Source organism: Ptychodera flava, chromosome 19, assembly GCF_041260155.1.
Source record: "Ptychodera flava strain L36383 chromosome 19, AS_Pfla_20210202, whole genome shotgun sequence".
NCBI classification, from domain to species: domain Eukaryota; kingdom Metazoa; phylum Hemichordata; class Enteropneusta; family Ptychoderidae; genus Ptychodera; species Ptychodera flava.
Window position 1 is genome coordinate 23,699,592 of NC_091946.1, and position 15,894 is coordinate 23,715,485.

At 37.6% G+C, this 15,894-nt stretch overlaps 1 protein-coding gene and 1 non-coding gene across 2 annotated transcripts; both read left to right on the forward strand.

Annotated features, from left to right (window-relative positions):
* The first annotated feature begins 2,320 nt into the window (after positions 1–2,320).
* Positions 2,321–2,454, forward strand: Trnal-caa (transfer RNA leucine (anticodon CAA)). The gene is made up of 2 exons: positions 2,321–2,358; positions 2,409–2,454. It is a non-coding gene; the product is annotated as a tRNA-Leu (tRNA).
* A 1,654-nt stretch (positions 2,455–4,108) lies between these two features.
* On the forward strand, positions 4,109–13,853 carry LOC139118980 (COP9 signalosome complex subunit 6-like). Its single transcript, XM_070682581.1, is given in 8 exon segments — positions 4,109–4,305; positions 5,410–5,541; positions 6,120–6,208; positions 7,516–7,581; positions 8,566–8,728; positions 9,128–9,321; positions 10,828–10,896; positions 12,802–13,853. Coding segments are annotated over 8 exon segments (951 nt in total). The 5' UTR covers positions 4,109–4,139; the 3' UTR covers positions 12,874–13,853.
* Positions 13,854–15,894: the final 2,041 nt, after the last annotated feature.

The following is a 15,894-nucleotide window of genomic DNA, read 5'->3' on the forward strand; positions in this document are numbered from 1 at the left end:
CACTTTCTCAAAGATAGAGACAAACAGACGCAGGGACAAACGGAGGCAGACTGGAGGAGAGAGACATAGACAGATGGAAGCACAACAAACAATCAAACAAACAGGGAAACTTGAGCAAGAAACGCAACACTGATATTATTCTGCTGTATTTCAAGCCACGGTCAAGCAACATCACCAGAACATTAAAAAAAACACAGAGTAGGTTGTAAAGTGTGAAGAACTTGGATCACGTTCCTCTAAAATTTGTTTGAAATTTCGCTTTATACATGTATTAAGGTAGAATGCGCCCGGGGATATATATCAGGACGCCTAGACTTTTGAAATTCATTCTTGGTATACCACTGACTTGTTAGGACGCATATTGAATCTCATGAAGTAAATACAGTTTTTAACGACTCATGTATTTTTTGTTAAAATCTAAACTTTATTTTCCCCCTTTAGAGCTATCAGAAGCATGGCGACCATTTTGAATTTAAGTATCGGTAAATAAGGGAAATTCGTTTCTCTAGGATCAAACTTTGCATGGTGACCCCTGAGATTTAATCTTAATTTCGATACAGTAAGATTTGCAGATGTGATTAGAGCCTTTTTTTGAACCGAAGAAAGAGGAAAAACCTGTTAATTTTGTCGTCATCATAGTTAAATGGTCTATTTGACATCAACGCACTGGATGTCTTTAATCTCGAAGAAACATTCCCTCTCATTGTAAGAATCGACCTGTATCAAAGGGCTCAAGCTCAAGGAATTTATATTTTGCTAAAAGCTATTTGAATTTATGCTGATGTACATGTGGAGTTCTGATATGTATACGTCATCTAAAATTGTAAAAGTTGTGAAAGGAAAAAAAGAGCCGGGTTGAAACGTCGCGCAGAGGTCATGCAGATGGCACGTGGTTGACGATGTTGGCTGTACGTGAAGAGAAGCAAATGTATTGCCTCTTTGTGATATGATCCAACATTTTTTTAAACTTTTTTTCATGTCAGAAGCCATTTTGCTGCAGATATAATGTTTGGAGTCATTTGCTGATTTGCATATTCAAGTAGTGCTCCTTAAATAAACTTTGCATATTCGAATTTATTTATATGTTATTCAGGCATTCGTCAACTTATAAAAATTCAACAACACAGTCCGAGGAATGTAGTCACCTGCTCTCGTAATATGCCTCCCGATGTGTTATCAACACCAAATACGCAGTTTGTCAACACAGCCAATACCAGAAGCTATAACATAATTTTTGACAAGTGAATGTAAGATTTATCTTTTGTTGTTTATGCAAATAAAAGGTTTCTTGTCTTACTCTCTATGGCATGTATTGAAATTTCACATATTCACTTCCAATATCAAAACAAACTACTATACATTGGTATCTTAATAACTTAATTGCAATCAAGGCTAGTGCTGACTCCACATAATACCAACTATTGACGAGTCACATAATTAAAATAAAAACTGTTGACACACTCAAACAAAGAAAAGGATCACCCAAAATAGCAACTACTGTCTCTTCACATATCACCAACGAAATTTACTAAAATTACTCCCTAAAAGGTAAAAATCAACACAAGCTTATGAAAACTACCACAACAAGATTTTTTCAACCATATCATTCAGTGTACGTTGTAGCTTCACGAATGTGGTGTATTTCATTCATGATTACAACATAAACTTGAGTGCTGAATACAGTTTTGCTGGTGCAAACCTTTCTAGCAGTTTCTGCTTTTTGAGCATATATACCAGTCGAGTTGTAGTCCAAAACGCAGACGACAAATAAGTTGGCTGCATATCTTAAAAGTTCTAGAGATTCTAGTGTGCTAGAGATTTTTCATGTTTGCATGATACTCAGGGAGTGTGCGCAGTTGTTTACTGGATACAGTGATCTATTTTATTTATCAGAGATCATTAAAACCTATCGATAACATTGTTTTTCAAACTGGTTTCCTAATCTGCCTGATCATTTACAATCTGCCATCAGTATTTTAAGTTGTTTATCAGACGTCAATAAATCAAAAAGTATGATTCCCATTCCTCTTTTCAAAACATTCTGTTTCTTATGGTTTAGTTTTGTCTGTTCTTAAAAGCATTATATTCACAAACCGTGCTGGAATTGAATGTATTTACCCTGTTGAACACAGCCTCTAAAATATATTTCATGTGTAAGTTTATGGTCAGATGGTTAAATGCAATTTCTTTTTCGATATAAAAGTCATTCTTGCGAATGAACATACCGTCATATTTATCACGATGATACACTAAAAAAATTCCCTCGAATAAGCTTCATGATATATTTATTATTCTTACAAACCTTTGGCCTACGTGTGAAGTCAGGATGGCCGAGCGGTCTAAGGCGCCAGACTCAAGGTGAATGCCTTCCTAGTGCAACACTGCATGGGCGATCAAGTGGCGGAGCGTTCTGGTCTCCAAATGGAGGCGTGGGTTCGAATCCCACTCCTGACATTTCTCGTTATTTTTGAAAAAGTGACAAAAGAAATTCCTGTCATGACTGATGTTTCGTGGTATTTTTTTCCTGTGTAACATCGTTTATAATGCCGATGATGGTGATGAAATTACGATACTGTTCGTCGCGTACTTGTTTTAATTAAAAAGTCATTGTAACGTGAAATACCAAAAAACAAGTACATGTGTTCTCATCGTCCTTCGACAAGAGTTCCCTTGACATATAAACCGCACATCTGGGCGATACTGAAGAACATTGCGTCTACACATCTTTGAGAGCTGATAATTGTCATAAAAGCTGTACGAGCTGAGACAGCTTAAAAAGTAAGTAAATACTGTTTTCTCTCATCATGTTTGTTATCTACTCTCTGCTGCCAAAATATGCGATCATGTAAAGAAAATGACAATTTTTTTTTTACTTTTTGGAAGTTACATCCACCTTACTGGATGAACAATGGGCATTTTGAATATGCCAGTATTAAACTTTGAACCCGTGACCTTGAACGTGTTCGGTCATCCCTTTGAAGCTTCCATGCTAATCATAGATAATAGAGTCTATATAATATAATATTTTTATCTACGCTATAAATATTTTCATTAAATATTTGCTATACGAAAGTTGGCCTTTGCGGTTTTGTTTATCTTGCACAGGTTTGAAGTCCCGTTAGATGCATCAGTAAGCTTACATTTCACTAAAAATACATCCAATCATAGGAAGTAGAGGGGGGTCCACCTCTACTGTCTATGATCCAATCTCCGGGGGACTGGATGTCTCTGAAAATGTCGCTATTTCAATCCACGGCAAAGGGTTCAGTCGATTGTTCACATATTTTGTGTACTCGCTATATCGGTTGACTTTATGTGACGGTCTTAGGCCTATAGGGCCTAAGCTTACGACTTTCAAAATGAAAACTGAACATGTTTAGTTGTTGAAGTCTCAGTTGAAGATTGTAAGTTCATCACAAACGTTTGGAAAACGTTCTGTATATGTTGTCTATCTCAGGTAAGCATTTTTTTGCGCAAGTTGTTTTTTGATTTTTTATTAAAAGTGCATTGGTGTCATGATGCTCCTGCAACGCAAATTTTAACCTTCATAGACATCTTAGACGAGATTATCCAATGATAAACATAAGGCTAAATTCGTGTACAAAGTTCCTGAATGACACATTGGTCCATTTACATGATGTATTGCCATTGTCAACTGTCCATTGCCAACTATCCCGACAAAACTGGTCGATCATTTCATCGCCTTAGGCCTAAACCCTTTGAGTGCTGTAATTTTTCCCACCAAAATTTTAGTGCAACATTTTAACAATTTTTGAGGATTTTTCTGTAATTTTTTTTATTATTTTGTACCAAACGGACGTCACATTTCATTGGCTACAGGTTTTCAACAAAATTTTGGCAAAAATCTGAAAAAAATTGACTGGGGTAGGCCTACATTTTATATAGGCGGCAAAAGTTGACTTTGGCGCTCAAAGGGTTAACAATACATTGTGCTTGGTTTCCGCAATTTTACGGCTATAACCATCCAATTCGTATTGACATCGGTACTTTAGAATAAATTACAAATTATAGATAGCTACAAGGTAGCTACAGATGCTCATGAAGTACAGTCGTTTCGAAAGTTTGTCCTCATTGCATTGGAGGAAACAGGAAACAAGCAAACGCACAGCAAAGACAAGATGGCGAGCAAAATGGAAGTCGACTCGCCTGCTACAGAACCAGGTTCTGTTATGGCTTCGGCGGGGACAACAGCCAGCGTCACCGTTGCTCTACATCCATTAGTTATCATGAATGTGTCAGAACATTGGACGAGAATCAAGGCCCAAGAGGGGAAGCCCACGAAAGGTATGAAACCGATGTACTCAGTACAGTGCCTGCACTGCAGATAGTGCATTCGTCGATTCGTACAACACAATTCACACCATAGACTATTTATTTTTTCTTGCACTGTCTCCCCAGTGGTAGCACCGTGATGATGCCATAATGATAGTGCTGCTGTCGTCAAAAACCTTAAAAATCAGAATGTACATGTATTTTTATGTTTCGATACTGCACTACAGCAACTAGCACAGCCCCTCCAGTCCAGTGGGAGAGCCTGGAGGGGCTGTGACTGTAGGTACCGTGACATGCATTTAGTGTTTTGGCCTAGTTCAGCAAATAAGGTGATATTTTAATGGTTTCATTTACACCGATGGTATTTAGATGATTAAAGCTAGTCTTTCAGTCAAGAATATTCAGTGTTTTTGCTAAGGTTTGGGTACATCTAGGTAAAAGGTTTGGGATACCCGTGTACTATTTCTATAGTCCCTAACCTGATTGCATTGATATTCTGAGGGAAACTTGGTAGCATGGCTAGGGAACCCCGGTAACATTTACCCAGGTACCCCCTTTAAAACCACAGATATTACCACTTTGCTCAGCTCAACTGCTGAGGGCGGTATTATGGTCTGAGGTGAAGCCAGCGAGGGGCTGTGAGAGAGTCTAGCAGTGTTATAACTTACATATTTGTGATTTTGTGTCAAATCTACAATGTAGCGAGGGTCGAGTGCTTGTGTACCTTCGTCAAGAGTACATACAGATAACATGTTCAGCATGTACAAGACTTGTACTGCACTGTTTTGTAATTGTGAAATGAAAGTGTGTTGCAATGGATTTGATCACGTGGATCTGTGCAAATTTCTAAACCGTCTAATATTTTAATCATTCTGAATTTTTCAGGAATTGATCAAGTTGTACCAGATCTAAATTTTAGGTCTCTGGCACTATAGATGATATAACCTGTGCCGTATACAGTGAAGGGCATTGTAACTTTCTAAATTCTCTGTTAGAGCTTCTACAGTAGGTCACAGTAGTGTTTACTTTAAGATATATTGATAATAGCGATGATGATCTGAGCCAGAGGACAATCTGTTTTCTTTGTTGATTTTGTACTTTTGTTTATTTTTTCAGTTCTTGGAGCTCTGATAGGCAAGCAGAAAGGCCGTAACATTGAGGTTTACAATTCATTTGAGTTGATGTTTCATGTAGTTGAAGGTGACATGGTGATCGATATGGATTATTACAACACCAAGGAGGAACAGTGTAAGTTTCCATCTTTTGTTTTGATTTGTAGAAAGTTGTCCCATAAATCTATCAACTATGAAGGTTTAATAGATGAATTTGTTGGTTGGATCTTAAATCCCGTTGCCCGTGAAAAAAAGATTTAGCTTACTGCAGTGTTTTATATTCCCTCTTCACTGACTGATTTAACTCGGAACCAAGCTTGAATTACATCCCCATATTGACTACGTATTGCCTCAGCATGGATGAATGTAGATGTGAAACAAACACAAAAAATATGGGTAAACTCAGACACTTGAATTGAAAGAATATAGTTAACTCTGAAACACCCAGCTTGTTATTTACATGCTGTAGAGTACATCTCAGTGGCTTGACGTTGTTTCTAGCAGATTACTACTCTCACACACAGATCTGGATTACAAAATCAGAGTTGACAAATGTGGTGATGTCACTTGATGATGTTCTGTCAATCCCGTCAATCAAATTTTGAAATCTGAGCGTGAGATGTTTTGTTTCAGTAACGAAAAAAAAACCCAAAGTGCTTTCACATTTATGATGTGACCTTGATCTTTCTTTCCTCTTCGTCATGTGTGTTTCAGTCAAACAGGTTTTCAAGGAGCTGGATTTTCTCGGATGGTATACAACGGGAGGTCCACCAGATCAGGCTGACATCAAGATCCATAAACAGGTATCAAATATTGAAACCCAATATATACTGTGAAACCTGTCTGTTACAGACAACCTCGAGAATACCGTACTCGTCCGAGTATAAGCCCCTACTCGTGTATAAGCCCCCTACTGATTTTAGAGGATTTTAGAAAATGCATTACATCCGTGTATAAGCCCCTACCCTAGTGTAACTCAAATACAGAAAGGTTAGGAGAGTATATTTGGTCATTTAATTTGGTAAAATTACTTTTAGATGATAAAGAAACTATTAAAAGATGTTAAAACAACGGGAAACTGGAGTTCCCTTGACAGCATCGTAAGGAAAATGACACTTTTTCCCAGTATTATCTTGATTCTTTGACCCTGCTCACCCCCGTCGCCTAAATAGAATAGTCTGACTCACGTCCGCCATTGTTTATTTTCCATTCACGGCCACGATTTTTTCATGCTTGAAACATACAGGTTTTTTTTGTTTGAAGCAATTATCCTTTCATTTGTGAAGACTTTTCCTGGTGACTATTACAATTTTCACTGCTATGTTGTTGTTTTCAAAAGATGTAGACAGTTTGATAATGGAATATTGAGTTGCCTTTCCGTGTAGGCAATGCATTGCATGCCTGTATACTGTTATGTTAATCAGCAGCATACATGACGTCTTTGTTTCAAGTTTGGGGTTTTTTCCGACGCTGAAATTTCACCAAAATGTCACGTCTGTATTCAGAGATTGTACAATCAATTTCTTTGGAGGTGTAAGTCGATTTTGAAAGCGATAGAAAGATCGAGTGGTGTTGAAAAAAATCGTGCATAAAATTAGCATAAATTAAGCGTCCATGCCAGATAACATGGGGTTGCTCGAGTATAAGCCCCTCCCCTAGTTTTACCGCTGTCTAGTGTTGCCCAACCGGGGGCTTATACTCGGACGAGTACGGTAGTAAAATTATTCTCAGGAGTACACTTCTCAAAACTGAAAGACTTAATGTTTGCGCATACTTTCCTAAAGGAAGCTTCCACAAAAATTTTGAAGTCTTAGGAGGTGTATCATTCTCAGCGAGAATGTCCAAAACAACACTCCATATGTCAGACATCAACATTTCACACTTTTTAACTTTCGTTTGGGGGGAGGGGGAGGGGTTTTGATCTAAACAAAGGAATTTCGTTTCTTGAACTTATGCGACAATCTGAGACGGTCCCTAGGCAGTTCCATAGGTACAGGATACGTTTATGACAAAACAGATAAAGTGGTCGTTGTGTTGCTACATACTCACACGCGATGAAGTAAATGTGTACACCATCATATTCAATTGTATTTCTTCATTATTTGAACAGGTGTGTGAAATAAACGAAAGTCCAATATTTCTAAAGATGAATCCGCTTACCCGAACTCAGATGTAAGTATATTTTGTCTTTTCCTTTGTATGAAAACATCAAAAAATTGCTTTGACATTGTTTTAAGCAAACTGTAAACGGTACACTGTAATTTCAATCCTTTGTAGCCATTCTCTATGTGATATGGATGCATACACTGAGATATACTCCCTTTTTGCTCACACAGACAAAATACTGCATTTGAATGTTAACATTTTAGTCACACATTGGGTTCATTTCAAATTTAGGAGACTGATTGTGTAGTAGAAAAGGCCATAGATGTGCCAAACTTTCCTTTTGAAACATCATAGTTTGAAAAGGAAGGAGTGAGGTGTTGTCCCATCTGAGACTGCGCGTATTGACCCCAACAGGTGTCTTGCTATGCAAAACATATCCTGGCAGCCCTTGCGCATATCCAAATTTTAAAATAGTGGCTGTACCCAAACTGGTGAGTGCAGCCAAAGCAGCTTCATGTAAACAAAGGGACACAACCAAAGTTTATTTGGCAAAGTCTTGCAGTGATTGGAAAGCTACAAAACTGGTGAACTATGAACATGCATCAAATGCTGAATTTGCTTCACATTTGCTAGACATTCATCACCAATTTCTGGGAAGAGGCAGTGTTTATCAACAAGAATTTGAAGAAAGCCACAATAGGACATCTGCCTCCCATAACACTTTGAGCGCAAAAGTCAATTTTTGTCGCCCATAAAAAATATACCCCAGTCAATTTTTTTTTCAGATTTTTGCCAAAATTTTGATGAAAAACTGTATCTGATTAAATGTGATGTCCATTTGGTCCAAAATTATCAAAAAAATTACAGAAAAATTCATAAAAATTTGAAAAATTTGCACTTAAATTTCTGTGGGAAAAATTACAGCGCTGGAAAGAGTTTATTATATTATTTATTATACTAGAACATTGTGACTATTTGTTTCAGCCTTGACAGAACATACGCTTCTTTAATCAATACATGTTATCCATCCATATTGCTGTGTTCTGTGTTTCAGCTACCAGTGAATGTGTACGAGTCGGTGATAGATGTTGTGAACGGTGTGGCTACCATGCTGATGGTTGAGATTCCATACACACTGGCCACAGAGGAAGCTGAGAGGATAGGTGTAGATCATGTAGCGAGAATGTCAACATCAGAATCCTCCGAAAACTCCACTGGTAAATATTGCACTGATGATCAGTATCGTAGCACTGTGTTGGACAGAACTTGGAAACTCTATTCTGTATTTTCCAAGTGATCAATGTGATTACTTCTGAATAAGAAAACTTAATGTAAAATTATGAAAAGCCACCTGAAAACCAAGTACACAGCTTCCATTCTGCTTCATCGCCACAAGTCACTGTTGCATGCTTGAGGGCGCTCTTCTAGTTTGGTAGAGCTTTCATACCAGCAGCTTCTCTCCTATATGTTTGCCAAAACAGTGATTTGCGATTGAATCTTACAATTTCATCTTTGATAATTCTACAGCAATACCATATTAGGCAAATTCTCTTTCTCTGCTGAATTTGTAATTTCCATGTGCAAGGAATTATTCACATCTTACATCTCAATTCCAGTTGCTGAACATCTGATAGCTCAGTACAGTGCCATTAAAATGCTGCACAACCGAGTGAAGCTTGTTCTAGAATACATCAAAGCTGTGGAAGCCGGGGAGCTACCTCGCAACCATGAAATCCTCAGAGAGGCCTACAGTCTCTGCCACCAACTACCGGTTCTCAGCACTGAAAAATTCAAGGGAGATTTTTACAATGTAAGTAGAGCATTGTTAAATATTGATGAGTCATATTGTCAACAGTGTGTCTTAAAGAATATTAATTATAAATGCTACCTGGAAATGTTGACTTGTCAACAAAATTATAACCACTTGCTTGTGCTATAGTGACAGTCATACAGAATAATAATAAACTTGGTGATTAGGGAAGGTTTCCATGTTTTATTCTTGAACTTATCTGCATCAAAGTTATTCATATATAAGTTCCTAGCCAGACTATTCCCTTGAGTACCGTGAATGCTAGAATTTTCAATCCCATATTCCATTACTATGTACATGTACATGTACTTTGAATTCCGGAAAATTCTGGTGAGATCGTATCTGTGTTCAGATTTTCTTCGGTACATGGAATGACATAGGCAATGATATTGTAGGGGGCCAGGTATAGGATGTGCACTTTGCATGCAGTGTCTGTGATGAAAAGGCCCATTCCGTGTGCCATGTGTGGAATGGTAATGTAAAAAGGTATCTATTTATAGCTTTATCTTGTTCACCGCGTGTACATTGTCTTAGTGATAGTAAGTTTAAGTATGCATAATCTGAAACAATAGTCACAAATTTTGTTTGTTCCGTATCACTTGATCAATATTACAGAGGTCCTGGGAAAAAAAAAGGTGGGTTGTCAAAAATATTTCCTGATAAAAGAACCATGGAAGGCTGCAAATTACCCACAATTCTGTTCAATTTGTGTCACTGAAGGACTCTTGTCCAGTAACGTTACTCTTGTACATTATAACCAAAAATATGAAGTATCTAAATAAATACGACAGCATATCTCATGAAAGCACAGTCAGATTTTACAGTAGGTGTTTTGACAACTCTGTTAAGAGTAACCATGAATGTCTTGGTCTGCAGGAACTACAAATACCATATTTTGTCGAAACAATTTTTGACCAATTCTTATGTTGTCATTTCTGTTGTTTGACTCAACAGGCCCAACCAGTCGACTTATTTCCCTTTATAGACTTCTGTATGGCAGAGAAAAAACTTGAACAATTTTTAAGAAATGCTTTCTCCTCCCTGACTCAAGTTTTTTTCAAATTATCAAAACATGGGAATTGATAAGAATGGTGTGTTGTAAAAGTACATTTTCAAAATTTATAAATGTAGTCTTAATTTGTTGATGCATGGAAGACATGCTGTACTTAACTGAGGATTCTCTGAGAGTATAAATCAGAATGCATCATGGGATATTTCAGAATGCATCATGGGATATTTCCAGTACTGTGAGGATACTGCAAAGAAATTTCCAGAAGTTTGAAATTTCATTCAAGGAGTTTATGAGCTGAAGATCATACTAATTACAGATGATAGACAGGGATGGGTGTTTTATACTTGTTATTCGCTTAAAGAGATCTTTTTGACCCGTGTTCTTGTTCAGTACCTTCAGAACATCATGTTGAAAATGGATTTTGGTGCTTTCTAAAAGCCAGTTTGCTTGATGGATTGATGGTTGATATGTCTCATCTTTCCTCTTATTCACAGCAATGTAATGATGTGTGTTTGATGTCCTACCTTGGAACCATAACAAAAGGATGTAACAGTATCAATCAGGTAAGACAAACAGAGTCTCAAGTTTTCAAGTGACAGGGACATCCCAACCAAGATGAGCGTAATGAACCTTATAAATTGAAGGTAGCCAAACTGACCATCATATTATTGCCAAAAGGTGGGCTTTTGCCAGAGCTCTGATGGGGCGGATGTTTTGGCTGGGGATTCACTTATTTAGCCTTGAGTTTAATGGGGCCCAATAACTAACATATTATTGCCATAATTTAAGCAGTTTGGGTTCTGGCTAGAGTTCGAATGAACCCTTCTTTATACAAACAGTAGATTCTATGTCACTTTGCTTCACAAAGTTTACCAGGATTTTCCATAGTCCCCACGGACACCGTCCGGGGGGACTTATAGGTTTGGTCATGTCCGTGCGTGCGTGCGTGCGTGCGTGCGTCCGTGCGTCCGTCCGTTCACGCAGATATCTCAGAGATGCAAGGAGCGATTTCATTCAAACTTGGTACACGGATTACTTCATATGTCATACAGATGCACGCCGATTTGTTTTGTGATACGATCCAAAATGGCCGCCAGGCGGCCATTTTATTACGATATTTTCATGTACAGAGCCATAACTCAGACATGTTTCAACCGATTTTATTCAAAGTTGGTACAAGGACATTGACCAATGTCATAGATATGCATGTCGATTTGTTTTGTGATACGATCCAATATGGCCGCCAGGCGGCCATTTTATTACAATTTTTTCATGTACAGAGCCATAACTCAGACATGTTTCAACCGATTTTATTCAAAGTTGGTACAAGGACATTGACCAATGTCATAGATATGCATGTCGATTTGTTTTGTGATACGATCCAATATGGCCGCCAGGCGGCCATTTTATTACAATTTTTTCATGTACAGAGCCATAACTCAGACATGTTTCAACCAATTTTATTCAAAGTTGGTACAAGGACATTGACCAATGTCATAGATATGCAAGTGTATTTGTTTTGTGATACGATCCAATATGGCCGCCTGGCGGCCATTTTATTACGATTTTTTCATGTACAGCGCCATAACTCAGACATGTTTGAACCGATTTTATTCAAAGTTGGTACAAGGACATTGACCAATGTCATAGATATGCACGTCGATTTGTTTTGTGATACAATCCAATATGGCCGCCAGGCGGCCATTTTATTACAATTTTTTCATGTATAGAGCCAAAACTCAGGCATATCTCAACCGATTTTATTCCAAGTTGGTACAAGGACATTGACCTATGTCATACATATGTACGTCTATTTGTTTTGTGATATGATCCAATATGGCCGTTAGGCAGCCATTTTATTACGATGTTTTCATGTACAGAGCCATAATACTCAGACATGTATCAAGCGAATTTATTCAAAGTTGGTACAAGGAGATTGACTACTGTCATACATATGCATGTCAATTTGTTATGTGATACGATCCAATATGGCTGCCATGCGGCCATTTTGTTACGATTTTTTCATGTACAGAGCCATAATACTCAGGCATATCTCAACCGATTTTATTCAGAGTTGGTACAAGGACATTAACCTATATGTCATACATATGTAGGTCTTTCTTGTATGTAGGTCAATCTTGGCCATTGAGCGCTATCTGTATCAAAGTATTTTTATCACAGACCTAATTAATGAAGAGGACTCTATCCTCTCTGAGGACATGTAATCAAAGTACCCATTAACAAGTGGGGACTGTGTCATCAACGATGACTTGTCCAAATTACCGTAAGTAGTTTATAAGCTTTTCAAAATGTCTTTATTAAAGTATGTCAATTGAAAATTTCTGTTGCTGACCCTAATAACTGGCAGGGCTGCTGTGGAGAGCGCCCTCAAGTGTCAACTATTTCAGCCTCACACAACCATAATGGTAACTGACTAATCTCATCTCGTGTATTTATTTTATTTCCAGTTTGTGAATAAATTCAACGTTTTGTACGACAGACAAGGCATGGGAAGAAGAATGAGGGGACTTTTCTTTTAAAATGTGAACATTTGAACAAAACAATAGGTGTATTATGCGGGACTTCAGGTCCATAATCCAATGCTGTGTGAACTCCAGAATCTTGTGATGAAATGCATTCAGAGGAAACAAAGACAGCAAGAAACTGAAGAAGCAGGATCTACCTGATTTACTATGATGGACACACCCAGAAATCATTACTAGAGTATTCCCAGTGTTTTCTGTGCTGTAATGAGTGACACCGTTCCATACCAGGCTATACCATGGCAGTCAAGTGTAGATCACATGCTATTGATTTTCAAGCACAGATTTCAGCGGTGCATATGGTTATATCATGAAACAGGTGCCTCACCGTGTATTTGTATCATTTGGACTGCTTTTGTCTAAAAAAGACATTTTAGAAATAAGAATTCCTCGCTAAATTTTCTTCTCTCACGGCTCCCTGTCATGAAAGTCAACATAGGTTTCATAGTGCTTGTTTTAGAATTTTACAACAGCTGTTGTCAAAAGTAACGGTATCATGTCCTTCTCATCTGGCTGATGTACTCAGTAGTGCTTGTAGTGAGCGAGCATACATAAAGCTGCTCACTGCATACACAATTATGTACTTTGGCAGCCGACCACTGTCAGATGATTATTTATAATTTCAAACAGGTGCTCGAGTGCATCACTTCAACAGAAGTGTCGCTAATTGTTCAAATTTATCATCATGTCATCATAGCAAACATGTACAAATACTTTTCCTGTGGATTTATTATCAGACACTCAAACTTCAAATCCAATGGAAAAAAATAGCTTTCAGGTTCAAACTCTCTGTAATTGATGTCGATGCATGCCTAAAAAACAGCTTGTCAATACTTCATACTTGAGAATTCAACTCAGACCAGATCAAATCAAATCAATGGATGTTTCATTTGTTCTGCATACAAGTACGAAAGACTTGTAATAATGTGTAATGACCTCTTTGTTCATGTGTTTGCTTGTATACAGACAAATGATTGTTGCATAACGTTTTTGACTTTTACTCACAATTTGCTCTGCTGGCCCCAATTCATTGTAAACAGGTACCAATCTGACCATAGAGGGCAGTAATGTTTACACTGCATTGAAGTTGATAGCCAAGGTGACACAAAATGTTTGGTGTGGAATGAGGAAGAATGCAAAAAACTACAATTTGCGTGCATGTCGATGGTTTGGAACAGATAGATGTGTACTCAGTGACATGCTGATACGACATAAGACATAAAACTTGCAAAGAAAGAATATCATTGAATGTGTGTAAAGTGACATAATGTATTCATTTATCCAAAGTGTTTGTTAATGATCATTGTTTGATTATGTAAATCAATTATAATTTCTCATCATCAGTGGTGAATATTCATTATGTACAAGTTGCGCACTATTGATTTGACTAAGTCGAGTGAGGATTATTCAGTGAAATATGGACAGTTCAACATCTACACAACATTTTGATGTCTGTGACGCAATATTTTTTTTTCCCACCTGTGGCTGTCGCCAGTGTATTAGGGTACAGGGAAATGCTGCAAAGCATGGAATGAACCAACGAGTGAAAGATCTCACACTGTATACTTTGATCAGCTTTTTGTTGATGTGTTGTTGATGTTCATCATTCAGTGTAGCCATCACAGTTAGCGATTACATGTAGCATTTCATGTAGGTGTTAGCAAAAGAAAGGCATTGCCAGTTCACCCAAGGCTGTTTGTTTATTCTGACAGTCAAAATAAAAATGTTTTATTACACACTTGCATGATTGTGCTTTTTATGGTTCAGTGCATGGTAGTAATGTCAATCTGTAGGAACTTTAATGTGTAATTTTGTGTGTTTGGGGGGGGGGGGTAGATGCCATTAGTCTGTTATTAATGTAGTATGCGCTTCAAAAGTGAAAGACTTAAACTTTTGCCCAAGCTTTCCTCGATGAAACTTTCAACCATTCTCTTACCAAATCAAGAATAAAATTCAAGGGCCACTGTGTTAACTTTGGTACCAGAGAGACAAATTACCTACGATTTCTTAATATTTGAAATTGAAAATAGCCGCTATCCCTGTGTTAACTCTGTGGGGAAAAATAAAATTTTTGATTTTCGAAAAACTAAGCCAATGAAAGTTTTTCTTTCTCCAAGAGCTTTAAAATGAGCCCCTACAAGTGGTAGATTAGAAAAGAATTGTAGGAGTTTGAGAGTCCGAATATCTGTCCTTGAGGTGCGTTCTACCTTAATTCCAGACCCATGATTGCCTGTGTAATATAATCTGCCCATGCCATTTCAAAACATGGAAGAGCAAGACTTATCCTTGGTAAAAGGAAAATCAATCACTTTATGAAAATTCATGATTTTTTGATCATAGTTCATGAACAATTCACCTGACTGTCACTTACTTTGTGGGGTTGCAGTTGTTGAATGGGGCTTATGGTCCAAGCTACTTTATTTCCCATGTAGATCTGCAAATTCTTATCAGCTCACTTCCTCACATCCCTTGGAGGGGAGGGACCCCAGTGGAGGTTTGTGGCATTCTAGCTCAAAACCAACTCCTGTCCACACTATTATCAAAGAACTTCATCGAAGGATTCAAAAAACTTAGCAATGTTATCCCATCGCGGGGTAAGATTTTGAGAACCATCTGTACATGCCATTTTGGATCAAAATGCTGAACATTATACCATATGGCCGAACAAAGAAAAATTTAGCTGTTCCGATAACCCGACCTACCCTATTTTTTACCTGCCGACAATAAACTTTTTTAGAGCTACGTAAACACAGAACTACAAAAAAAAGAAGAAGGAAAAAACCTGTGAAATCACGCGTTCGTTACTTGGCATTCGATCTTCACTTGAACGAGGATGTCTTTTGTTTTTTTTCCTTTTATAGGTATAATACATTTTTCTGGAAATGTTGTGGCCAGTGTTTGACCGCCCTGAAGCCTGAAAAATGCATATTTAAAAATAAAAATATTTTTTGAAAAAAAACCAAACAAATTCCTGCCGACCTACCTACCTACCTTTTTTTGAAAACCATGTTATCGGAA